The sequence below is a fragment of the Numida meleagris genome, chromosome 10 (assembly GCF_002078875.1).
Source record: "Numida meleagris isolate 19003 breed g44 Domestic line chromosome 10, NumMel1.0, whole genome shotgun sequence".
In the NCBI taxonomy this organism is placed as follows: Eukaryota; Metazoa; Chordata; class Aves; order Galliformes; family Numididae; genus Numida; species Numida meleagris.
In genome coordinates this window covers 279,831-305,928 of record NC_034418.1, presented here as the reverse complement: position 1 = coordinate 305,928, position 26,098 = coordinate 279,831, and the positions used below count along the sequence as shown (strand labels likewise).

General features: G+C 43.4%; 1 protein-coding gene and 1 long non-coding RNA gene across 9 annotated transcripts; one reads left to right on the top strand and one right to left on the bottom strand.

Moving 5' to 3' along the window:
* Nucleotides 245-26,006, bottom strand: LOC110404351 (toll-like receptor 13). Of its 3 annotated transcripts, XM_021408512.1 has the most exons (4): nucleotides 25,506-26,006; nucleotides 14,606-14,711; nucleotides 4,347-4,395; nucleotides 245-3,948 (listed from the first exon to the last, which is right to left on the bottom strand). In XM_021408512.1, exons 3-4 carry the CDS (start codon nucleotides 4,373-4,375, stop codon nucleotides 1,047-1,049), a joined length of 2,931 nt encoding a protein of 976 aa, XP_021264187.1. In that variant the 5' UTR covers nucleotides 4,376-4,395; nucleotides 14,606-14,711; nucleotides 25,506-26,006; the 3' UTR covers nucleotides 245-1,046. The 3 variants fall into 3 exon arrangements, with proteins under 3 accessions (XP_021264187.1, XP_021264188.1, XP_021264186.1); XM_021408513.1 differs by lacking the exon at nucleotides 25,506-26,006 and having other exon boundaries at nucleotides 14,606-14,774; XM_021408511.1 differs by lacking the exons at nucleotides 14,606-14,711; nucleotides 25,506-26,006 and having other exon boundaries at nucleotides 4,347-4,968.
* Nucleotides 4,972-24,679, top strand: LOC110404358. 6 transcript variants are annotated; one of them, XR_002442174.1, is made up of 11 exons: nucleotides 4,972-6,354; nucleotides 8,267-8,415; nucleotides 8,548-8,692; nucleotides 9,643-9,692; nucleotides 11,435-11,499; nucleotides 12,279-12,444; nucleotides 12,977-13,122; nucleotides 14,641-19,885; nucleotides 22,879-22,987; nucleotides 23,311-23,412; nucleotides 24,155-24,679. It is a non-coding gene; the product is annotated as an uncharacterized LOC110404358 (long non-coding RNA). The 6 variants fall into 6 exon arrangements; XR_002442175.1 differs by having other exon boundaries at nucleotides 24,020-24,679; XR_002442172.1 differs by having other exon boundaries at nucleotides 4,973-6,354; nucleotides 22,879-23,001.

The following is a 26,098-nucleotide window of genomic DNA, read 5'->3' as shown; positions in this document are numbered from 1 at the left end:
GTTCCCGGGGGGTTCTGCTGATACTGGGAGGGTTTGGGGGAGTTTGGGACCTCCTGGGCTCTCCCACCTCAGCCCAATCTTGGCTCAAAATCTGTTTCCCCCCCATTTTGCAGCCAGAATCCCACACAATGGCCAAGAAGAAATTAGGGACAGAGCTCCCTCATCTGACTGTGCCACTGCCTGCCCCCATAAAATGCCATCCCAATCCCACCTCACCCCACATACGACCGTACTGAGGGACAAGTGAAGCGAGGGGAGCCTTGCTTTATTGGAGACCCCTCCCTGCACAGAACAGAGCCTGCTGCACCCCAGGGTGGCAACGCCTTGTGGGATCCCAGAAACTCTGCTTTGGGGAAGAAAAACACTTTTTGGGTCTTTTGGGATGAGTACAAGCATTTTGAGGCAAGAAAAGCCAGTGTGCGGTCCTTTTGGAGGGGAACAGTCTAAGGTGAGGAAGGTTCTTCTTGGGTCTGTTTGGAGGGGAATCACAGAATCGAATTGTACAGTACATCAGAATTTTGACTGGGTAGGGCCATCTCGATTGGCAGATCTGGGTATTTGGAGTGACAAAGGCCATTTTGGTGTCCTCTGGGAGGGGAACCTGGCATTTTGGGATGAGGAAAGCGCTGTTGTGCTTCTCCCTGTGGCTGCTTCTCCTCCTCTGCGCAGCCAGTTGCTCTCCTCTCTATGTCCCCCCGTCCTTTGCCCTGCAGTTGGATGTTCTCCATCTTACAGACAGTTTTCCTCCCATCTACAGCTGGTTGTCTTCCACCCTATGGTTAGTTGTCCTCCATCTTATGGCTGGTTCTCCTCAACCCCACAGTCAACGGCAGCATTCTGTATGGGGAGCTGTCGCACCCCGTCCTACGGCTGGTTGTCACCCTCCCCATGGATAGCTGCTGTCCATCCCGTCGCTGGTTCTCCTCCACCCTTTGGCCCGTTGTCATCCTCCACTCTATGGATGGTTCTCTTTCACATTTCGGCCAGCTGCTGTCCTCCACCCTATGGCTGACCTTCCTCCATCCTACAGCCAGCTGATACCTCCACTACGTCTGCTTGTCTCCCTCCCTGGTCCCTCCTGTCCCTCCACCCAAAGCTTCTTCCTCCTCCTCCTCTCCTCCCTCTCCCCACCTCAGTGCCCTCTTCAGCCGTGCCCAGAAGAGCGGCTCGGCTGAGGGGTCAGAAGGCCAGCGCAGGTAGGTGCGCCGCAGCAGCACCCGCCGCATGCGGTGGTAGGCAGACAGCTCAGCATCCCCCACGTCCTCCAGCAGCACCAGTACCAGGACGTCACACCGCTCATCCAGCAGCCGGTAGCTGGCCAGCTGCACCTCCAGAGAGCACCACTCGCTGCGCAGGTAGCTGCGGCTCACCACGCACACTGTCTTCCGGCTGTTGTAGATAGCATCCACGATGTTGTCAATGATGCTGCGGCCCGGCTGAAAGTCGCGGTGGTGCAAGCACAGTCGGAAGGCACCGCGCTCCAGCTCGGGCACCAGCTGCTGCAAGACCCAACTTTCATCAGCCGAATTGTAGGACACAAAGCTGTCGTAGAGGTAGCTCTTTTCCTCCCGCCGCCACCGCTGGTTGACCCAGCACCGCAGGAGGTACCAGTGGTACTTCAGCCTCCAGTAGGCGCGGTGGTACACCACCGGCACCAGCAGCAGCAGCAGCACTGTCGGGGCAGTCCCAGCAAAGAGATAGAGCCCCAGGTCCAGGAAGCAGACGCGCGTGTCAAAGCTGTGGATGTAGGCATTGTGCTGAGAGCCGCAGGTGTAGTTGTAGGGGTAGACGACCTGCACACGGCTGTTGTTCAGCCAGCCCTGCAGCCACGTGTTGTCACAGGTGCAGCTCAGCGGACACTTGCGCAGGTCCAGGTAGCGCAGGGAGGACAGCCGGCTGGCAACGCTGTCATTGAAAGTCTTCAGCTCGTTCCTGGCCAAGTGCAGCATCTGTAGCCGGCTGAGGTTGCCAAAGACTTCCAGGGTGAGCGAGTGCAGCCCGACATTCTCCAGGTCCAGGAACTGCAGGTTCCTCAGGTTTCTGAAGATGCCGTCAGGCAAATCGTGCAACCCATTGCTGCTGTCAGCCAACGTCAGGAAGCGCAGCTGGCCCAGGTCCTCGAAGACATCCGGTGGGATGGCCCGCAGCATGTTCTGTGACAGCGACAGCTCCTGCAGCCTCACCAAGCCCTGGAAGAAGCGGTGAGGCAGCATCTTCAGCCCATAGGGCTGCTGAGCCTGCAGCTTCAGGTCGTACAGGCTGCTCAGGTAGCGGAAGGGTGGCGGCTGGCGCAGCCACTGTGAGATGTACTGCAGGTTGTTGGCCCGCAGGTCCAGCACTCCCAGGGTAGCCTGCACTGGGGCAAACACAGTGCTGCTCACCTCCAGCAATCTGTTGCGGTCCAGGTACAGCCTGTGCAGTCTGGGCAGCCCCTGCAGTGACTGTGCGGCCAGGTGGCGCAAGTTGTTACCCCCTAAATCCAGCGTCTGCAGCTCGGACAGCCCCTGGAAGACACCAGCGAAGAGGACAGAGACGCGGTTGTTGCGCAGGTTGAGGGTGCGCAGGCTGCCGAGGTCGGTGAAGGAGCTGCCGTACAGGTCGGTCAGCAGGTTGTTGTCCAGGCGCAGCTCTGTCAGGTTGTGCAGCCCCCGCAGCGCCTGCCTGTCCAGCCACACCAGGCTGTTAATGTTGAGCCACAACACCTGCAGGGCCGGGGCGTAGGCGAAGGCATGGGGGCCAACAGTCAGGATGCGGTTAAAGCGAAAGGAAATGTTGTACAGCCGAGGCAGCACCTGGGCACCCAGGCAAGACGGCAGTTTCTTCAGCAGGTTGTGCTCCACTGTCAGCACTTCCAGCTCCTCCTGCTGCTTCTTCCCCAGCAGCCGGCTGGCACAGCCCACCTGCTGCAACCGGTTCCAGGACAGGTCCAGCTCTCCCAGCACAGGACACAGCCCCAGCGCGTTACACCGCAGCGCCTTCAGCCCGCTGCGTTGCAGCCGTAGCCGCCGCAAGGCCTGGGGACCCTGCAGCCTCTGGCACACCTTCTCCACACCCCTAGCCCCCAGCGCCAGCCCAGAGAAATCCAGGCTGCGAGGTCGGATGTCAGAGATGTTCAACAGGCGGAAGACATCCAGGGGGTTGCCCGTCAGGTGGAGCAGGCTGATGTTGCGCAGGTCCAGCGGGGTGAAGGCCTCTGCCTGTGAGATATTGTTGTAGGAGAGGTCGAGTATCTTCACGTGCCACAGCATCTCCGGGCTGGCCCCCGCTAACTCCCCCAGCGAGTTGTTGCACAGCTGCAGGGTGGCCAGCGAGGCGGGTAGCGCTGGGCCTGGCCCCAGTGTAGTCAGGTTGTTTTCACAGAGGTCCAACAGCTCCAGCTGCGCCAAGCCCTGCACCGCCGCTGCCACCGCCCCCAGCCCTTCCAGCCGCCCGCCCCGCAGCGACAGGCGGCGCAGGCTGACAAGGGGGAGCAGGGCGCTGGGTGACACCGTTCTCAGGGGGTTATGCTGTACCCGCAGCGAGGACAGGTTGCCCAAGCTGCTGAACGCCCCTTCGGCGAGCGTGGTCAGCTGGTTGTGAGACAGGTCCAGCACCGCCAGCACACCCAGCCCGCTGAAGGCACCAGCGGAGAGGGTCTCCAGATGGTTGTAGGCCAGGTCCAGCGTGTGCAGCTGTGGCAGGCGGGCAAAGGCAGAGGGCTGCAGGCAGCGCATTATGTTGTGGGACAGATTGAGCGCGACGGCATGTGGTGGCAGGTCGGACACTGCCGGGGCCGGCGACTCCAGGAAGCGTTGGATGCAGCGGAAGTGCCAACGTGCCCAGGCATCCTCAATGCAGTTGCGAAAGCCATACGGGTGCACCGCCGGCATCAGTGTCACCGTCACCAGCAGCAGCAGCAGCAGCAGCCGGGGTGGGCAGCAGTGGGAGGGACGCATCCTGGTGCTGGGCCTGGGAGAGACAGGGAGGGTCAGGGGCTGGGGCACAGGGACCACTACAACCCAGTGCTGCCAAGGACGACTCAGTGACCCCAGCCCCAGCTGCCCACCATGACCACCGCTGCCCACCATAACCCAGTTCCATTTACAATAATCCAGTGACCAAGTGCCCCCACTACCAGTATAACCCAGTGCACTCCTGCCACCCTTCTCCCTGCAAAGCCCAGTGCAGAACCAGTTGGGCATATAGAGTTGAGGATTTGGGGACAAGAACTCCATGTAAGATGAGAAACACTGGGGCAAGGATGCAGGGATTTGGGGACAGGAGGGGTGTTGGGGACAGGACCAGTGCAGGACTGGGGACAAGGAAAGGGCCAGGGCCACACAGGATCCCACTTTTCCCCCTCTCACCGTGCCTTCTCCTCCGCTGTCTCCATCATCCTCAGCCGCCGTCTCCTTTCTGGGGTGAAAAAGAAGAAGCTGTGGTATCGTTTCATGTCACCACTGACGTAGGTGGCGGGAATTCCTGTCACATTCTGGAGGAGCAGCAGCGGCACCTGTCCCCAGTGCCTATGCCACGTCCATGATGCTCTGTGTTGTGACTTCATGCCCCTCATGTCCTCATATCTCTCACGTTCCTCACATCTCCATGTCTTCATGTTTCCATGGTCTCCTGTGTCCCCCGTGTCCCTCAGGTTCCCATGTACCCCCATGTCCCCGTAACCTTCTATGTCCCCATCCCTCTGCGGATCCCCATATCCTCCTAGCCCTCAATAATCCCCATGTCTCTCTGTCATCATGTCTTCCCTTTTCCTCTGCTACCCCATGTCCCCCCTCCCTCTGTCACACTGTGCTGCTATCACTTCCCCTTTCCCCGGCCCCCCACTGAGCTTGTACTGGTTTTGGTTCCTCCACTGGGTTATATAATGAAAGACTGGGCAGAACTGGATTGTACTGGGAGAGGGGAAAGGACAAAACTAAGGGGAGCCAGTAGGGCATGAGAGCTCTAAAGGCATCTAATGAGCTCTAGGGGCTTCTAACAACCATGGTTTGACCCAGGGTGCAAGGGGCTCCAGCATGGCCCAGGACCAGCAGCTCCACGAGGTGGTGGGAGCACACAAAGTGATGACACATCACGCAGCCACCACATGGAAGCAGGCTGCTGGCACATCAACCCTGCTTCTCTCTCCCTTTTTCATGCACCAGCTGCTGTGGGGACAGCCAGTAATGCACAAGCAAGCCAGCTGCCGGCAGTGTGGTTCAGCTCTTCTGTTGGGTGAGGGGTGGGGACACCCAGTACGGAAACCAGAAGTGGAATTGGCCCAATCCAACCTGGCCTAGAGCACCTTCAAATGCGGGGAACCCACAGCCCCTCTGGGCAGCTGTGCCAGGGCCCCACTGCCCGCTGAGTAAAGAACTTCTTCCTAATAGCTGACCTCAATTTCCCCTCTTTTAGTTTAAAGCCATTCCCCCTTGTGCTATCAGTATTAGACCATGTAAAAGGTTGGTCCCCCTCCTGCTTGTAAGCTACCTTTGAGTACTGGAAAGCTACAGCGAGGTCTCCCTCGTAAGTAACAGTAAGCTATGCTGCATGCTTGTTTACATAATTCTAAAACTCAAAGTGTAACCATAGCTCTATGGCCTGCTTTCCTGCTGCCAGGGATTCTTAAAGTAGCTGCCCTTCCCACAGCATCAGTTGACAGAACTTGCCACAGTTGGTAGGATCCTAAGGTTAGAAAAATATCTGGTCCCCTTCATCAATGGGATGCACTGCAAAAGAGTTTTATGGAAGACGGATGGCAAGATCCCAAGCGGGATAAGGAATGGCTGAAGGCAATAATCCGCAATCCAAAAGTCACATGGAGCAAATGGAAAGATACGTGGGAAGAAAAGAAAGACAACAGGAGGGAAGGATGCTGTGTACACAGTAAGCCCACTACTGTATGAGGACTGCAGGTGACGTGGACCGGAACGGCTGTTCCGGACTGTGAGCAACAGCATAACCCCCCATCGGTTTGGCTTTTTAAATAGCAACTTTAAGCCTTGTTTGTCCCACAAGCCACGAAGCTCTCTGGGTCTCCTCTCCTGACCGTGAGTCCGAGCTCTCCCAGGAGGTGCTGCCTTCCCATGGGGGCAGTGTCCCCATCATCTGATCCCCCCCTCAGGGTTCTCACTGTGAGGAAAATAGCATCTATCTCATTCATTACAGGCAGCTAATAAATCAGCCCGTTAAAACACATCTGCAGGCACTAAGGAGTTACAGCGTCCTACCGGGAAATGTTTGCTGGCAGCCAATAGAAGGAGAGACAGACAATGCGGTTGAGTCATGGCTTCCAGCTGCAGCTCAAGGCAGAGCTGTGCTGGGTGTCTGCAGCAGCTTCACTGCATCAGTTCTCCTTTTATGCCTGCATTAATGAACGTAAGTTGATATTTGCTTCCACTTTCTTTTACTTGAGCATGTGAATATTAGCTTAACCTAGAAGAGCTTCTCCCATCCTAAGGAAAATATCCTCACTATGAGTTAATTTTTAGAATTACTTTTAAAATTGGAAACCTGAAATAAATGGGTTTATAGTAATCTCCCTCCTGTCCATCCCAGCCTGGAGAAGGTGGAAAAGTTGTCTGAGACTTCTGGTGTTGTATTAAAAGGAACACAAAAACCTTCAGAGAAAGTTACCTAAGAAACGCTGATCTTGTGATTTGATAATTAGTTTTGAAATGAGGATAGGAGGAAAAGTGCTCAGGAGAGCAGAACTATTGGGAAAAATGCCAAACTTCTGAGGGAGTGAGAGTGAGACTCTGTCATCTGTAACGCCACTAAACGGTGCCATACTCTGTTATCAGTCCAACTACGATAGCAACCTTGGCAGAGTCCTGGAAAAAGCACAGAGCTCTCCTTTTGGTGTTAAACTTGTGGAGATCACCAGCAAACCACTGAGCTCAGCTGTGGAGACTGATGCACGCACCCAGATAGAGGGACAGTGCTCCTGGGCGGGTCGTGGTTAGCAACAGAAACACTGACATGGTTTTCATTTTGTTTTTACAAATCACTAGTTAAATTAGGCATTTAAAATCCACAACAGGAGCTGTTGCTACCTTTTCTTTTTATCTAATTAATGAATTAGCAGGAGTTTCAAATAATGTTACAGCTTTACTTGATTCCATTTCAAGTAGAAATAAATAAATTCAGCAATGGTTTAGACCCAATGTTCATTAAATGAGCCTCTATGTACTATGTTTGCAGTTCTGAGCAAGTTGTTTTCATTACTTAGATGTCCACTTGTTTTATTAATAATAATATGAGACGTAGTTGTGCTCCTGCCAGCCTTCTGACCGCCTCATTTCTACTTAGGATTTGTAGATTCCTTAAAAGAAATGGTAATTAAGTGCAGTCACAATAACCAACATCTTACTTCGTTTTGAGTTTAACACGTTATGATGATTTAGCATCATTTCACTTAAACTTGCTCCCTGAAGCCTCTGTTCTGCTTTCCTCCCTCCTACCATTCTGATCTCTTGTTTACGTTACTCAGGGTATAGGAAAACTGTGTTCTACTTCGCCTGCAAAATTTTCACCATGCATTGCTGGGAAATGCCTACATTTGTGAAAATAAGGGCTAAAATCAGTGGGGCTGTAACTCATTTCCAGTAATTAGCTCCCAGGCGTGTATGAGAAACAGAAACTGAAATCTCAACTTAGAACAATAAGCTCCAGCTCTGTCAAAATCAACTGAATTCCGATAGAAATCCAATGAATTTTCAACTCAGCAATACCACAAAAATAATCAGATTTTTACAAACAAATGTAAAACAACAAAAAGGTTGAAGCTGTAGCCGGGTTTACTTCCTGCAGAAATGCCCAAGTGAATATACAACTCTGTGTTTCCTGTGCACAAGGAAGTGACTGCCTGAAGTTGGACAGCAAAACCTTATTGTCCTCGTGACCCAAACGAGGCTTTGCTATTCTCTGTAAATACAGCCTACTTGAATCCAGATATGCAATCCAACTGCAGCTGACCTTCAATATGACAGTCATTGAAGTAGCGTGGTTATGTCAAGTCTGAATTCAGCTCGACTGTTTTATGTCATGTTTTGACGATGTCCCATCAGACATGTAAGGAAGATCTTAATTTCCTTTTATACGTGCATCTCACAAAAAGCAGAAGGATACAAGCTTCTGGGGATATGACACAGTACTGGTTTTATTAGTGGAATTGTATCAGCCTGTGTTCAGCCATGTGGTTCTCTCCCATTTCCACTGCCTGTGTTCCTGTCTCTAGATGAAATTCCCTTTGGTCTAAACTGCCTCTCACCTTTGCTGCTTTTTACAGGGAGTGGAAGTAGCTGCTTCAGGAAATAGCAGATGTCAGATGCTGTAAGCCTGAATGCTTCCTGCCTTCTCTCGGGATTTTCCAGCACCATGGACTCATGGGGATGATGACTGATGAGCTGCAGGTCCCTCCACTCTCTCATCCATGAGGTATGTAAGAGAAGTTACCTTTTGTGACAAAACTAATGACAAACTAAGCCAAAAGAGAACACCACATAAATAATGGGCAGCAGTCACAGCCTGCTATTCAACTTCAGCATTGTACTTTTGCTCACTGTCCAGACCACGGTCTAACCAACTAGAGGCGACAGCAACTGAGGTCAGACCTGCAGAACTGCAATCAGAGGACGTGCCAGGATGTAGTGTACTTCCCTCCTGAAATACATGAAGGAGGCAATCCTTCATGTAAGAAGACATTTACATGATGGTGAGTGGGATTCCTAAGAGCAGGTTATCCCTTGTCTTTGCTACACTCTATAATGTTGCTGAAATACTTATGCTCAAAGATACTACAATAAAAATGCCAGATCTACATAACACAGTTGGACAGTATTCTGCATAAGGCCAATTACAGCAGTGAGCTAAATGTGAATTTCCTCGTATTTGGTGAGTAACAGATTACTGTTCTCAAAGGTCTGATATAAATATTTATATAAAGACCTAAATGTTTAAAGAAGCAGCTGCCAAAGCACTTTCATACACGTTTAGGAAACTAATTACCACAACTGATGTGGTTTCTAAGTGTGAACTGTTGTTGGATTTTGTTTCAGGAAGAAATGTCCATGTTCAGGTGAAATGAGACTATCTCAGCAGTGTCCTCCTGAGGAGGTCACGTGGAACCTGCTGGAATAACTTACTGAGCCACTCAAATGCTCATACTTTTAACTTTAGGGATTTATACAAAGGAGGAGGAACTGCCATATACTTTTAGTTGCCTCAATAAATGAGACAACCCCAGATTGCAACTGTCTATTTGGACATGGATCCTAGCCTCCAACTTTTGGCAGTTTTTTGACTGACTGATCTGCCTGTCAGTGTCTAATGTAATGTCCTGCTCATTCAGCTGCTATTTAAGTTACTTGAGAACAAAAATGATGGAGAAAGGAGAAAAGAAGGTTCCCAGGAGCAAATGTAGTTAATAACATGAAATGTAATTCTTATTGATCTTAGTAAAAATTAAAAAAAATAAATCAAACTTGATTGAAAATTGAAGCTTGATAATGCAGGAAAAAGGATCTCCTCAGATAAGAAGTTTGGACAGACTTAGACATGGAAAAATCCTTTCTCAAACCAATGAACTCGCTCTTGGAAATGATGAGAACATAAATATGGATTCCCAACTAACCAACGTTTGTTTGCTTGCTTGTTTGTTTCCAGTTGTGGAGTACTATCTTGGGAGAACCTAAGCAGACACAAACTTTGTGAAGGTATTTCTCTATTGCTTGTCCGATTTTATTGTGCTAATCATTTCCCTTACTGCAGGGAAATGGTAACACGAACAGCACTGTCTATTCAAATGTCCCTTTGCCTTTTATCATGGTTAGAACACAGCTTTCACTTCCAGCTGCCATCTTGTGGCTGCCCAACATAACTTCTCCTGTACTACAGGACTGATGTTCTTACAAGGTGTAAGGCTTTGTATAAAGCTGTGTGCTTACGATACACCCACAAAGCTTAGGATACACATTAAATACCCAAGGTATCTGTGCATGTATTTTACAGTGCTTATGTATCTATTCAATTGTGACCTACTGTTTGGAGCAAGTTATTTATCTTGAAATGGCCCGTTGCAATAAGTAGTCATAGTTATTGTTAAAGGCTAGCACATCTACTAACAAGAGTGTTAACACTTGGTTTTGCCTTTAAGAGCAATCTCTGTTTTAATATACATGAAATAACTTATTCTGAATATCACATTAAGAATTCTGAAGTCTTAGAATTGGTTCAAAAAGAAAATCAAAGGATGTATGAGGTAGAAGCTACTTAAACTGATTTAATCTAGTTCACCCAGTTGCTCAATGTAATAGTACAGTTAACACTCAATAGCATACTTAGTGTAGTTGCAATATATTGATGCCTAAACATATATACAATTTGATTTGCAACATGGTATTCAAAATGCTTTATTCTTCCTGCAGAATGTGTAGACCTTCTAAATGGAATTTTTACTTTTAAAATGGAATTTTTAATTTTAGTAGCAAACACTACTGCAGTCTACAGTCTGATGAGTGCAAATGTTTTTGCAAAATTAAGCTTGCTCCCATACAAGGACATTACTTGATTCTTTGATCTTTGTGGTGCGAAAGCAGAAAAGGTTTTCTCTAGTTTCTCTTTATTGTTTTTCTGGACATGCTGAAGTGCTGGAGAGTACCCTTTGGCACTCCAAGATCATTTAAGAATTGTAGAAAGTAGATAGTGTGAAGTTTTCTGGCTGGTCTTCTCTAGAAACCATCTCAACTGCTACCTGAGGTTGTAGAAATCATAGTGTTTTTCCAGTCACCAGCTGTAATCAGACTGGGAAACACAGGTGAGTGAGAACAAGTATCAGCCTCAAGAAGAACAAGCTAGGTTGGGAACAAAGGGCAGTGTTTTCTTGTATGTACTGGTTAGAAGGTATTTATTCCAAAACCTGGACAGTGTTTGGATGGATATTATGTCCAAAATGACTGTGACAAAGCTACTGGAGATTCCTGAAAATTGATTCTTTTGTGTTTAAATGTACAGAGTAAATCTGCTGCAGATGTACAAGGTGAGAAAACTAAGGTACAAGTGCCAACACATCCTTGTTGCAGACATAGTTTGGTATACTGAACACAGGGTGCTCCTGCCACTTGGATGCTTGAAGGACAACATGTTATAGCAAGCCCAGCATACATATCTCAATATAGGGCTATGCTCACCTTCTCCTGCATAATCAAAAACTGGATTTTAAATTGGAAGCTGGAGAAAGAGTAACAGGGTAGACTTGAGTCAGATTCTACACCCACTTACACGTGTTAAGATGCAAAGTTGTTCTATGCAGTTCATTATCACTACGTATCAGCATACTGGAGGATTATACATATTGTCGCCATAAAATGTCATTGACAGTATTCTAGCTCCAGACAACTGTGAATTGAGCAAACATTCTGTATTCTTACTAGTATTCCTGTGCTATCTGTTTTTCCAGGAGCACTTAATGCATGCAAAGATTCAGAAGTATTTGTACTGCAGGCAGACATACACAATCCAGAGGTGAGTACTTTGCATGTGTTTGAGAGTCTTACGAGAATATTTCCTAAGCTTTTTGATTCTCTTGCCAGTGCTGACATTGCATAATAAAACACTTAGGGCAAAATGTCCCGAACTCTTTTTTGTGTCCCTAACAAGGACAATTATATTGAGTTAACCAACAAAACCCTGTTTTACCTCCTTACAAGCAGCACACTGTTGCTCTTGCAAAAGCACCCTCTGCTTAGAAGTCACTTTGAACCTCTCCTGGAGGAGGCCTTAATGCAATGGCAAAAATCTAGACTTTCTCGTGTGTTTTTCTTTTTTCCCCTAAAATGTCAGCTGGGAAAAAAAGCATCTGCAACTCATTTTCCTACACAGCAAGGACAACTGCTTTGTGATTACTCAGCAACACTGTTATCTCTCATTTTCAAAGTGATGTTGGCACTTGTTGCAGGCCTGCCAATATCAAAAGAACTGAGGATTGTGTACCTGGATAAGAGCTAACTTTATACTGAAAAACTCATTGTCTACTGACACCATGGCTGCTGGCAGCACAGGCTGCAGAAACAATCTAGGACAGCAGTAAAATCTAGGACAGGTAGCCTACAGGTCTGTGCTGCCACAGCAACAGAGGCAACTAGTTGAAGTTGAATTAAGTATGTCTGCAGGCTCAACAGCTGCACACTCACCCCTTTACCTGCACTGATACAGCCTTAGATTCCAAGTCAAAGCCGCTTAGAAAAGGTTTTGTAAGAAAGTTTTCAAGATAATTCTTCTTCTCTATTTTCATTTTTTTTCAGGTCATCTGTCCACAAAAACTCAACCAAATAATGAATGAGAAAATCCCTCTTGTATTACCAAGCTTGTCAACTATTGCACTTGACAGCAGTACGAATAATGCAGGAAGAGAAAATATTCTTGAGATGGATCTGGCAAATTCTATCCCATGGAACACAACAAGGAAAGGTCTCTACCTTGAAACTTATTCAGCTCCAGCTATTCTAAGAAAAGGATAAATATTACTATTTGTGCCACATGTACACGTGTTTTCCAAGTACAACTGTCCATTCTCAGAGCTTTGCCCTCTATGGGTATCATCCAAAGCATGAGCTGACTGCAGAAATGCTTTTTCTGTATTCCTCAGACCTTTGGAAATAAATATTGAGTCGCAGGGAATTAACTAATTTATAATAACATCTGCATTTCCAAGCATTTTAGTTCTGACCAACACCTGCCAGATTTAGAATAGAATTTTTTGTAACTTAAATTCCTACAGAATTCCTGAAAAACATGAAAGCACACAGCAGTATACGCCAAAATCTTTCCGGGAGTAGTGGCCTATTGACAAGTGCCCAAAGAGCAGCTAGTAATTAAAAAGGAGCTCTCCAGTTAGTTTTCACTTTATTATCCAGTGCAGAGGACTGGAACCAAACATCATGTTCTGTTGCTGTTCCATTTAAGAGTCTCATCTTACTCCTTTTAAACTTTTCTTTTCTAGATCACCCAGGCTCTGACAGCAGGAGACTATTTTGTGCTCTTCCCTTACCCGGTCCATCTTCAGGCAAAGAAAACTGTTAACATCAGGACCCATCACTGGTGCTTCAGCACAGACCGCAAACTGTGCACCTTGAAAACCAGCGACAGGTAAGACTCCACTTCCAGTTTGAGAGGGCAACGTTCTCCCAGATCAGACTGTAGTTCTAAGGTACAAAAGTAGCTACTCACTACTGAAAACGGTGACTAGAAGGGGGAACGACTTATTTCCTTCTGTGCTCCCAGATTCCCTACTCAGCTGGCAACTGCTCAGTAAGAAAGCTTCTGACTTGTGAAGCCTGCCTCTATCTGTAGGTGAAAAGCTCAGTTTCCTGTTTTTTTTTTTTTCCTTATTATTTTTGTTGGTTGGTTTCAAACTGGTACATGATAATTCCTTCATCTGGCTGGCCATCCCTCTTCAATTTACTACTGAGTGATGGCACGATTTAAGGATAAAGCAGTTGACCTATCCATGCACGAATATCCACCTCAGAACTCTTCTGTCAACGCTCAGAAATCAGAATGTCAGAGGCACAGTCTCCAAAGTCGCAGTGCTCTTTGGTTATTAATTTTCTCTTGGTGTGTGGTACTTAATGTACAGTAAAATCCCCAGTGGGAGTGTTACATATTGGAATAGGCACAAGCCTAATTCATGTTGTGAAGAGGCAGAACCCAGTGCTCTTGGTCACTTTGGCCAATAGTATTATCGGTTTTTTATTCTGTTTGTTTTTGTTGGCCTTTGATATATATATGGAAGTTCCTGCTTCCACAGCACATTTCAAATAGTTCTACAGTCCCAAACTACCTGTTAGCTGCCCTTCCACTAGCTACAGGACAAAGTTTTCTGTTTGTGTAGAGGCAAAAAGTTTTGGACAAGGTTTGATCCAGTTGGTAGGATGAATGAGTTGGGCCAGACTGGAAAATTTCTTCCTCTTAAACAATCCAAACACTTTAGAAACACTTTTTTTCCTTAGTATCATAGAATCATTGTAGAATCATTTGAGTTGGAAGGGACAAAGCAGCCATTGCACAGATTGCCCTCCTGAGATAGCCTGCTGCTGTGACTTTGTTTTTCCAAGGACTGTTCAGTGGACTTGGAATGACAATGACTCACTGTCATTTGCCATAACCTGTTGACTGAAGTCAGTCTCTCTTGCAGGCCACAGTTTTAATGCAGCTGTTTTTTTCCACGAGAGGACTAAAGGATCTTATCAACCCACTGCCTTCAGGAATTACTAAGATTGGTATAACAAATTCTAGTTTGGACCCCAGATGGGAGGAGTGCAGTGTGTGACATAGTGAATATTATTCAAGTCAGATGACACCTTACTTCCTTGACTTTAGAAGACAGGGAAATGGATTATGAGTTTTTGAAGACCACACAAAGGAAGAACAGCTGTTATTACATCTTTCCAGCTAAGAGAATTAAGAAATATTTCTTACACAGGACCTTAAGTCTTAGAAATGTTACGTTATGCATATAAATTATTTTATTTTTACTCACAGTCACATGCTCTGGAAAAAAAAAGGTGCCGATAGCAGCACTTTGGAGAGGTAGGCTTAAAGTGTTTGGTAAATGGAAAAACATTAATACCTTACATCCATGTTGTTCTCTGTGTACGTTTGCAGCTCAGTGTGAAGTTAAACCAGGAAGAAGAGGTGCCAAGCTGATCATTTTTTGAAATCATGGTTCTGCTGAACTGCAAAGGAAAGTAGTAAGATTACCTTTGTTATAATGAAAATGAGGTTATAGAAATGCTGGGTTTTCAAGTCACAGTGGGATTCCTTCAAGCTGCAAAGCACTGGAGTAACATGAGAAAGTTCACTAAACAATCTACAAGGATTTCAGGTGCAAAACCTACATTGTTCTGTTTCCCTGCATTGCATTTGTTCTCTGCAGTTTCTAATTCAGTCATTTGTCAGGTTGTAATATTAGATTTAGCAGTAATGTGTTTTCTAGGCACAACTGAGATAAGAAATTTGTCAATTCACATACTACAATACTGCTGGAATCATAAACTTCCACGAGAAATTGCTTTTGCATACATTCATTAAGGTTGTACACTGCTTTGAGATAATACAGTCAATTACAATCAAAATCACTGTAAGAATGTGTTGAAAATGGTTTTGCCTATTAAAGGCTGACTCTGCTGGGTTTTTTTTTGTTTGTTTGTTTTTTCAATCTACACTTTAAATGGGATCCTCCAAGAGACCAGAACAGCTGATGAGGGAGAGAACTACTGACATGGTGTTGTGCATGTATGGAAGGCATCAGATAACCAGAGTACAACAGATAATCATTCATTTGAATTATCATTACTGATAAGAATTTTAAGAAGGAATCTTTCAATATTATTGAAACTTAATTATCATCTTTCGGTAATGATTCCATTCTGTTCTGCTGCTGAACATTTTTATAATTCTGACAGATGTACCATCTGGTGGACTATGTTAATCTGTCTTTTTTTTTTTTTTTTTTTTTTTTACATAGAAACAGTTTTGGCTCTCGCTTTTCTTGAAACAGCTTCTTACATGAAAATTTCATTTGAAGCCAGACTTAATCCCAGTCTTAATTGTTAATCAGGGAACTGGCATGGAACAAGTGGGAGCAGAAGTTATCTGTTGTTAGATAGATTTTCTTCTTGTATTTGGCTTTCCAACTTAAGGATCTGTAATAAGATGTGGTCTTACAGAGTTACTGATCCATTACCATTGTTTACCCAGATTTTTGTCAAGATAATCCAAGAAGACAGTTCGTAACCAATTACAAACCACAGGCAAATCTGTTATTTCATGTTCAAATGAGCCTGAATTTAATTCTCTAAGTATGTTATTTAATAATTAACTCTAACCCGTAATCAGATTTTTTTGACACCTACTCAACCGAAATCAACGCATGAGTTTATTGAGATTTTGTATGGATATTTTGGCTGAAAGCACTGTCATAAACTAACTGTGCCACTGCCAAAACCTGGTTATTAACATACTTGAACTAATGCAGACTTATGCCTCAACGTAGGCAAATGTGAAGACATCCTCATAAACCTCTTGTGCGATATAAATATTTAAACTTTGGGTTTGTTGACAGTTGCAGCTCTTGGGAATCTTTTTGTGGTGCTGTATTTTAGAGAGATGCTTTTAGTTCATTGAAATGAAACCGCTTTTCATATAAAAAGTTTTGATACATAACAGGGATACGGTGACCTGAAATAAGCATTCATTTTGTTGTACCAAAAATACACACTCTTATAAGGCCATAATTAGTTGGCAATGTAATAAAGACATTAATGTAGGTATGTTGGTCTCTGATGAGAAATAGCAAACTGCTTAAAGCTTATGGCATTTTTTTACACTTGTATCCCAACCACGTTCAATAGATAAGATTTCTGTTGTCCTTATCCCTCTTTTCCATAGTTCTCTTTATATCACAAAATACAGAATAAACGACACTGAGTAAGAGTAAAAATAGCAGAACCAAACTGTTCTTTAGTACCTGGGGGAAGACACAGAATGTATAGAGTCCTAGGGAGGAAATATACAATGTAAGCAACTGGAAAACAGCAAAGGGAGAGTGAATACGGGAGTGAACATCAAAAGCGAGTAACTCCAGTTACTCAAAGACAAAACTAGAACTAAAAGACTTCAAAACTGAGCCACATTCAAATTCTGTTAAGCTGTACAGATTTATTAAAGGAAAATAACAGAAGTAGGCAGGGTTTTTTGTTTTGTATTTTTTCCCTGACTTTATCAGTACGTATTCTTCTTGGAGCTGGTCACAGCTATCTTTTGCTGACTTGTACAAAGACGACCATCCCTTGCCCCTTGCTCCTTTTTGCTATCTATACAGCACCCTTATCTCAGCTGGGATACTTCCTGCAACGAAAGAACTCCTGCACTAGAATTTTTTGAAGTTAATTTGTAGATAATTAATCTGAGGTGCTGGAATGGAGCTTCTAAGAGACTAGTCTTTCCAGCAGAGAACAAAACAAGGCTATAAATACCACTCAATAGCTGTTGCCAGCACATATCAAAATAGAGTCCCAGACAACAGAGGAAGACAAGTGCATGCTCACAGAATACTCATTTACAAAACTTTAAAAATAATGCATTCATGGACTAATCGTATACACAAAAGAATTTTTACACTGATTAGTCTAAAACATAGAGCTGGGGAGATGGACTAGATGACCTTGAAGAGTCCCTTCCAAATGCTTCTATGATTCTATATTTACAAAGACTGAAGTGCTAACCAAACCTCAAGTATTTGCATGATATCATTTCAAGTTTGAATTCTGCATGATCTTGCAAACACTTTCATGCCACCACAGCTTTAGTCACTTGAGCTATCCACGTGAGGTTATGTACATATATAAATACTTGTGGGACTGGTTTGTTTGGAAAAGACCTAACCATCATCAAGGCTGGCATAGAGAATTCAGGTTTCTTCACTGCCAATTATTTGATTATGATGATACACATCTGTTAAGCAGGCTTTCCCCTAGTAGTATATGGTTTTTCTAAGACTGCTGCATTTTTTTTTAGTGCATGAAGAACGCTTTTCTCATTCTTTTTCTCCCACCCTCTCTGCCCCCTTTGTAAAATATTACTCTGGAGCTCAGAAGGACTTAGAGGAGTTTCTGTTTTTTTTCCTCATCAAAAGAAGTAAACCCCTGCTTGCCTCACCTGGCACACCCTTCAGTGAGGACATGGTTGGCTTGACAGCTGGTATGTCAGCCAAGTTAAACAAAACTCATGGATTTTGAAAGTAAGTCCACCATAAATTAAGCTGCCTGGTGAGGTCTGCAGAGAACACATTTAATGAGTTGTGTTATATTAAAAGTGTAGTGTAGCTGCAAAAGTATGTTAACTGTAAATTCGGTGTGTGTTTAAAAAATGGGCTGCTGATAATTGAAGAACTGCATTTTTCTTAATCTCAATGTGAGAAAAATGGTGGATAAGAAGCTCAGATGTACTACTTCTAGCTCTTGTGTTGATAGGAAATAATTTGTGATGAGTATTTTGCTGTTTCCTACCTTTATTTCTCTTCTTCGGAGGATACATCCCAGGTAAGATTTAGAGATCTTTATCCCCGAACTGTGATCTGCACAGGTCTTTGCAGTTGACCTTGTTCCACAGAAGTAAGAGATGCACAGGACAAGAGGTAATGGCCTTAAGTTGTGCCAAGGGAGATTCAGGTTGGATATTAGGAACAATTTCTTCTCCAGAAGAGCAGTGAGGCACTGACACAGCTGCCCAGGGAAGTGGTGGAGTCACCATCCCTGGAGGTGTTTGAGAACCATAGAGACGTAGCACTGAGAGACATAGAGGGCATGGAGGAGGTGGGCTGGGGTGGGACTTAGTGGTCCTAGAGGTCTTTTCCAACCTTAACGATTCTATGACCAGTTGAAAGCACTGTGGACTCTTCCAAACAGGCTGAATTAAATGGCAGGTAGTGATTTAGAATAAAAACTTCACCCTTTGAAATATGATAACCTTCCAAAGTATTTCGACACATTTCCAACTGTTGGTCTTGAACTTTCCACGTAGCAACAACAATACCCACATGAGCAGAAAACACAGCTGAGTTTTCCCCTTTCAGAAGTAATCTGGCTGTACTCCAGAAAGGTCTGTACAGTTCGTTCGTTCTTTAGGTTTCAAAGAACAGTGCTAGTATGAGGTAACAGAATGATTACCAAAATAATATTTCCTTTTCCTTTATTGACCAAAGAGGCTTTATACATATATCTTTTTTTTTTTCAGCTAGAAAATTCAGTAAAATGTTATCTGGGGTGGGAGAGGGGTTAAGGGTAGGCACTGAACTTGCCATTGTTTTCTATTCCATGCTGGCAACATTTTTTCTGCAAACACTATTCAGCCCTAAGCATGGACTGAGGAGAACCCAGAAGAGAAAGGCTGATAAGCAGCAAGGAAACCTGACATGTAAGGGCAAGATGATAAAATGGTGTTTGTTTGGTCTAGCAAAGCTGAGGCAAGGGTACATAGAACAGTCTGGAATAGAGGCAGTGAACATCCAGTGATGAAACAGAGGATCTGGCACCAACCTGTTGTCTGCTCTTATGGCTTACGACAAAGGAGTAGCTCTCAGGTAGGTGTTCAGAACACATAAACGATGTTGTGAAGACGGTCTCCTTCCCTCCCAAAGCCAGAGCAGAGCATACTCGTGGACCATTTTTAACCCAAACAGGAGAGCTTCAGTAGACAAAATTAACATTTTCCCTCCACGTGCCTATTAGGTATCCAGGGATCTGTTTATGCAAACTACAAATGCTTAATGGAGATGATTTAAGGGAGAAGTGAATGTCTTTTTGCTGAATGAATATAAATAACTACACTGTAACTTAATCAGTATTTACTTCACTACAGTCTGCCCGTGAAATCATGTCTGTTTGCAACTCAGCTAACTGGAAGTTGGAATAGAGAACACCCTCAATTTTCTCTCATTTGACTGCTGGCTGGGGTGAGGGGACAGTTCTCAACATGAAGACATTTTCCTCCCTCTTTTTGCATGAAATCACAGAATCATCAAGAAAAAGGGACTATGTACAAGGTTAAAATGCAAATAAAATCATAAAAAAAAAAAGAATACATGATTTGTGCTGAACTGATAAGACCTAACACAGAAATATGATTGTTTTCCAGGGAATTGCATGGCTCAGACAAATTGCACTATACCCCGAATGAGACAAGATCTATAGCCAAAATAGTTCAGGTCAGGGAAGCTTTCACAAAACAAGTAAATACTCCTGTCTTCATTCTGCTCTGACTCATGGAGCTGGTTCAAATGCAATCCTCACAGCTCCAGCTAAGACCTCTCCTTTCAGCTAAAATCAATTGTATCCTGGAATTCAAGGCTGTAAGTAGATTTATTTTACAGAAACCTCTCACTTAGGCATAGAATTAACTAAATATTTAAGGGAAGGGAAAAATCGATGCTGGTTTAAATAATCATGTATTTCAAAACCAAAATTTGACAGTCTGTGATTTCATTTTTCTGTATGAAAAAGTAACGGGGGCAAAAGTTTGAAGAGCTCAGCTGCTATACTTTGCTTTAATGTGTTTAATAAGGATGTTTGGGCTACTCCATTATTTGTATGTCAATACAGACATTCACTTTTAGCTGCTTGAAGGCTTTTTTTTTTCTTTTAATCCAATGGCAACTCTTGTTCTCTCTGCCCTAACTGGCCACCTGGAAGTGAAAACTGTCATTTTCTGTCAGGTGCTCCGTGTGGTTGTCCTCAGTAGCAAGAGAAGATGCATGCAGTGTCAATGGGCCTTTTTTCTTGGCCAAAGGAAGGCTTTTTAAAGAAAAAAAAATACAATTACCAGTATTTCACAGCTGTAATTTTACTGTACAGGTTACAGTGGATTCAGCTGCAAGAGCATGCGCAACAGCTGGCTTCTGCCTGTTTCAGTGCAACCACAGAATGTAAATCTGTCTCTGATTTTTGTTCTAATGAAAAAGATTAAGGGTAACCATAATGTGCATTATTCCAGCATCCAGTAACCCAGAGCAATTTCTCCATTAATAAAACACTTCAGTAATAAACTGCAATAAGGACAAATATAGAGTTGCTCTTGTAGCGTGGCACTGAGCATCCCACGCAACTGATTTCCTGAAGTGTGAGGTGAGGACACGTCCAGGGCTCTAACCATAAAGTCTGTTGCGTGCGATGACACTGATGACCCATTTTAACAATTAACCTGGCCGCCTCCTACAGCTTCAACATAGGCCAATGTCTTCCAAGTTTCTCCCTATAGTCACAGCGAGGTAAAAATATCTGCCTGACCTCTACGGGCAGTAATGTGACACCCAGAAGCAGGAGGTTTGGTCTCCTTTATCGTGCAGCCTCAGCTCTGCCATAGAAGCCCAAGTGATCACTCACTTCACTTACTCTCCCAGATCCACGTGAAAGTAAAGACGTCATCGTCACCAATGGTGCATTATCAGTGATCATCTCTCATTAAATCAACGTTACTGGTATTCAATATGCTCTTAGTTGGCAGGATTTAAGCTATGAAAAATAATACTGAAAAGTACTGGAAAAAAAAAGAAAAAGAGCACTAAAGTTTAAAAGAAGTAACCATTTTCTTTTGGAACTAGAATATAAGTACATGCAGCATGGGTCTGATTATTTTCAAAAGTTTGATTTATAGCACTTCACAGTATGTGACCGGGAGGCTGAAAAGGCTTTTCATAGTTGTGGGGATCTTGCATAACTCGGGAAACTCTCGGTAGTTCTTAATTAGTCCACTACAATTTGCTCTGTGGGACACTATGCATCAAATAATCAAGAGTCAAGTGTGGAACAAAGGAGCAAAGTGCAAAATACATACAAATAGACTGCTGAGAAATCATTTCTGTTAGCAAAGCCAACCATAATTTTAACCCTAGGGCTGAATACCTTCTAATACCAGAAAAGAACAAATTAGAAATTGGAACAACTGTGCTGGCAGACAAAAAACTAACCCCATTAACAGGACTATCCTATTGATTGCAAAGGCAAATGGACTGCCAATAAACCCTCCTGTGTTACAACAAAATGCAATTCCCCTCATCTTCAAGACTCTTTTAATGTTAAAATGGTTTGCAACTCAATTTTTAAGGCTTGTTTTTAAATATCAAGGCATATTCTGAAAATCTTGCTCATGGGGAATGCAGTCTTGGGCAGGAACTCAAAAACTTTGAGGGAGTCCTGATGTCATCTTTGTTTTGTTAATTCTACAGAGAATGCCTATGCTATGTAAACTCATGAATTAGAACTTGTATGATGGTCACAATTTCTAAATATTTAAAGGAGTGCTTACTAGTCTGTTCTGTCTGTTAAGTATGCTTGTATGTAAAATGTATTAATTCAGGTCAGTGTATGTAGGCATAATATCTGATTTGCACACATTGTGTGGGAATCTATACAGAAAGGTCTCTGGGTTTACATTTTGGAAAAGTTCACTTTTAAACACAGCCTAAATTTGGAGCAAATCCAACAAGCTGATCCTGAAGGATTCAGAAAAGTCTTGGCATTAAAGGCTTTCCTTATGATCAGTTTGTTCAAAAATTGTTACCACTGCCAAGAAGTATTGCAACATGCATGCTAGAAGTTCTTTACATATAAGGAAAGGGAATTCTTTTATAAATGCATAAAATTATTTCATTATGTAAACCTTACAGAATAATTCAGTAATTAAGAGAAAAGTAACACTGAAAGCAAAGACCCATCAGTGGGGTCAGAACTGATGGATCTGCACTGTAGAGTACACAATTGATACAAAGTAGCTCTGCTGAGGAACATCTGGTGGAATTTTAATTGCAAAGTCTGTACTCAGCGAGGTAACACAAACAAAACGATGACATTGGCTTCAGCCTCTGGCAGCAAGCTGCCTGCAAACAGGCTATCACTGTAACCACTACTGAGCATTAGGAGACTCCTCTAAGCTTCCATACTCCTTTTTACTAGAGAGAGAGGCAGGTGCCACAAGGGAACAAGGAACATCAGAAAAGGATTGACGGTAACATAAAGGAATTTTGCTGTTTGAAGAAAGACTGGGCACACAAATTAGACGAGTGAGAGTTGCGTAATATTAAAACAACAACAACAACAACAAAACATGCAACAGATGTCTTCAAACTCACATCCAAAAGGAATGTATCTAAATCCCATGAAACTGGGCTATAAATGCTACTACTCTTGGGTCCTAAAACAAGATAAAAAAGTGTATTCGGAAGAAACATTTTTTATAGCTAGAAGTCCTCCTTACTGTTGTTTTTTTTTTAATATATATATATAATCTTTTTTACTGGCCTTCAAAACAGACAAGGACAAATAGCTTTATCTTTCAAAATCCTTGCAGCTTTTAAATTCCTGGCGAGACAGTGATTATAATTCCTGTGTTGTTTTGCAAGAAAGTGAAGCCAGTGATTCACCCCCTCACATCAACACACAGCCAGAGCCTTGTGAAGGTAATTCAGAACAGGTAAGACAGTCTGCAGCAAAGGATAGCATCTCTGAGCTGAATGTTTTAGTTGTCTTAAAAAGAAAGTTGATCTATTTCTTCAAAAATAAGTGTAACTACAAAAGGTCACTTTTTTTTCCAAATAATAAACCCCCAAATTTGACTGGGGAAGACAGGAAATATTGCACATTCCACTTATAATAGAGAAGATTAGAGTAGGAAACAGTAAAATGAAAATAGCTTGGGGCATTAATCAAAAGAATGCTGAGTGAATACTGGGATCCTTTTGTCTGATGATTTGTATATTTTTTTCCTGTTTTTTTCTCCTAGCAAGGTAACATTTGAAAAACTGTCTGTACTTTAGAAGATATCCATCTCTACTTTACCTTGCCGCACGGACGGTACTGAAGAAAAAGAGCTTGTGCAACAATGGTATGTATAACCTAACAATAAAAGTAATAATAAAGTAACTTAAATAAGCAGTAAGATTTTGATGAGAGCAGGTGAGGCAGTGAAAAGCAGGTAACAGAATCAGACAGATGATAAAATGAAAAAGATGAAGTGCCAATGCTTACGTTACAATCTGTTCTAAAAACCTGCAGCAGAGAGAAACTAAGTTGTCCATAAAAGAAGGCCAAATCTTAAAAGTATGCAAATAACAGTACAGTTGTACAAGACCAGGCCATCTCTCTGCTTCTGGTGCTTAAAGGGACATTTTCCATTCACCTCTGCCACTTCCTTTTCTCTCTGCTCCTAGCACACTCCATATTTGCATTTTTGTGATTAGGATAGCAAAAAGCTAGCCCAAATAAGTATTTTTTTTGCCAGATTAGTGAGCAGAATTGCCTCACCAAGGGGGCAGAGAAGCACTGGAGCCAGTCAAATGCTGAAAGCCAATGAAACAGAGTAGGAGGAGGCACGCTGCTGGGAGCAGTGAGATATATTTAGAAGCCTAAATTTAGACATTTTCTTTAATTGCCTAGCATTCTGGCACTTGTAATCACTCATTTGTAAGTAATAATCACTCTGTTTCAAACAGCTACAGCAGAAGTTTGTATGACAGAAAAGACTGAAGTGGTAAAGGATCTAATTTGTTTTTGTAAACAAAGTCACTCAACTTTACCAAATAAAGGAAACAGAGGGACTTAAACTCATTTTTGAACTGTTTCTGCAGAGTAAGTATGTGGTTGACTGCGCTGTTTTAGACGGTGAAGTCTGAAAAAAGAATGCCTGCTCACAAACATTGTCATTTGCTGGGTTCTGGTCAAAGCCACAGATTGACTGTCACACAAATCATTGTATGAGCCCTAAAGATAGCTCATTTCAAAAGAAGCAAGATGTGGTCCCAACTCTCATTTTGTACAGCAAGACTTCAAAAGGAACCAACACAAACCCTCAAATGTTCGGCTGGAAGCGTCATCTTCATGACAGTTACAGGCCTTAGTTACGCCTAGCCATGAGTACTTCCTACGGATACACATTTTCAGCGTTGACCTTTAAGGAGCTCTGTACATGCTTTTTTTTCCGTGAATGAAGTGCATGAGCAATACACTTTGGGTGGACTTACATGGCAAGGAAGTACTTAAACCCATCCTACGCTCCAGGATTAACTTGCTAACAAGCACAAAGCTGATAATCAGGCTTCAGATTCACTGAGATTAAACAGCAGTTTTGACCTCAGCTCTGTTATGTTCTAAAACCATTTCCTGTGCATTTGGCTTTTTTTAGTATGATGTAAGTTCAGTTTTGGCTTGTTTAGGAGTATTTAACTTGTTTATTCTTCAGCCTCTTTTTTTTTTTTTTTTTAAGTTGAATTACATTTCCTAAGTTGTATTTAAGTGGAAATATTAAACAAAAAAAAGCAGATTTGCTAAAACTGCAGGAGTACTTGCATGAGTCTACCCTTAGGATGATGCCCTAAATAGGTCCCTCACAGAAACATCTACAGTTGTACAAATTTTCACAATTCAGAGGGTGAACTTCTATTTTGAAATTCTCAAATGGGCATTTTTTCCAATAAATATTTTTTCAAAATCGTAAAAAAAATCTCCTCCTCTATACTGCCAGCATATGTGTAAAGGTTTGATTTCGATGCCTCTTCAGCTCTCATCTATTCCTTGTTCCTAAATGCAATGTTCTAATTTCCTGACATTTTATGAGTCCATTTCTTGGAAGACTGAATATTGTCTCCAGTAAATTTGATTTTGAGGGAGCTTTCAAGGCCGTCTAGCACCAATTGAAATCAGCTGCATCTGCATCACACAGTCCACTTTTTGATTAATGTGTGAGACTGGCTTCAAGTATGTCTACCTGAAAATGCTGTTACAGTTACAAATAGAGCACTATGGATATTTGTAATTAGTGACTAAGCACCATTTCTATCTAACAGCCAGTTTCTGGCTCATATTATCTTTCTGAGTGCAATTGCAATTTCATACTGTAGAAAATCGAGCTATATTCCAGGGATAACTTCTATGGCTTTTTCCTTTCCATATAAATTGATTGAAAACAATGAATTCATTTACCAGGGCCACTAAGATCCAGAAGAAGACAGACGGGCATTGCTTGCTGCTTTACAACACTGTTCGTAGCTGTAGGAGGCCATCGATTCAGTGTGGCTGTACTTGCACAAGACCTAAAACCAACAAAAGCCAAACAAAGAGCTGAAACAGAGGTGGTAATGACAGAGTCGACATTATCAAACTGCTTCAGATTACAGCCTGCGAATGACTGTTTGTTTGGCCACACCATTATATAGTTTTGAAATGAAGCCCAATGGAGCAACCAGGAAGCTTCTCCCCATTTGTGTACATAAGAAGCTGACTGAAAAAAGACTCTCTCCGCTCATTGTTGTCCAAACACAAAGTAAGGAATATCTGGAGAAATGTATGAGGGCAACAGTGGCTTTGTGTGAGAATAAAGGAAAAAAGAACATGACTTGAAAGCAAGGGGTATGGCAATTGGGAATGTGCACCTCATGGTGACAGAACCATAAAGTATCCTGAGTTGGAAGGAACCCGTAAGGATCGCTGAGTCCACCTCCCCAGAGCTGGACTCTACCACTGTATTGACTGATCCTGGGAATTACAACACTCAGCTTGCCTTTCCCAGTCCTTCT

Coding starts and splice junctions, on each gene's coding strand:
- LOC110404351 (XM_021408511.1), bottom strand. CDS start 4,648: ATGGGGGTACATGGGAACCTGAGGGACACGGGGGACACAGGAGACCAT. Junction 3,949..4,346: donor ACAGCGGAGGAGAAGGCACG/GTGAGAGGGGGA, acceptor TGTCTCTCCCAG/GCCCAGCACCAGGATGCGTC.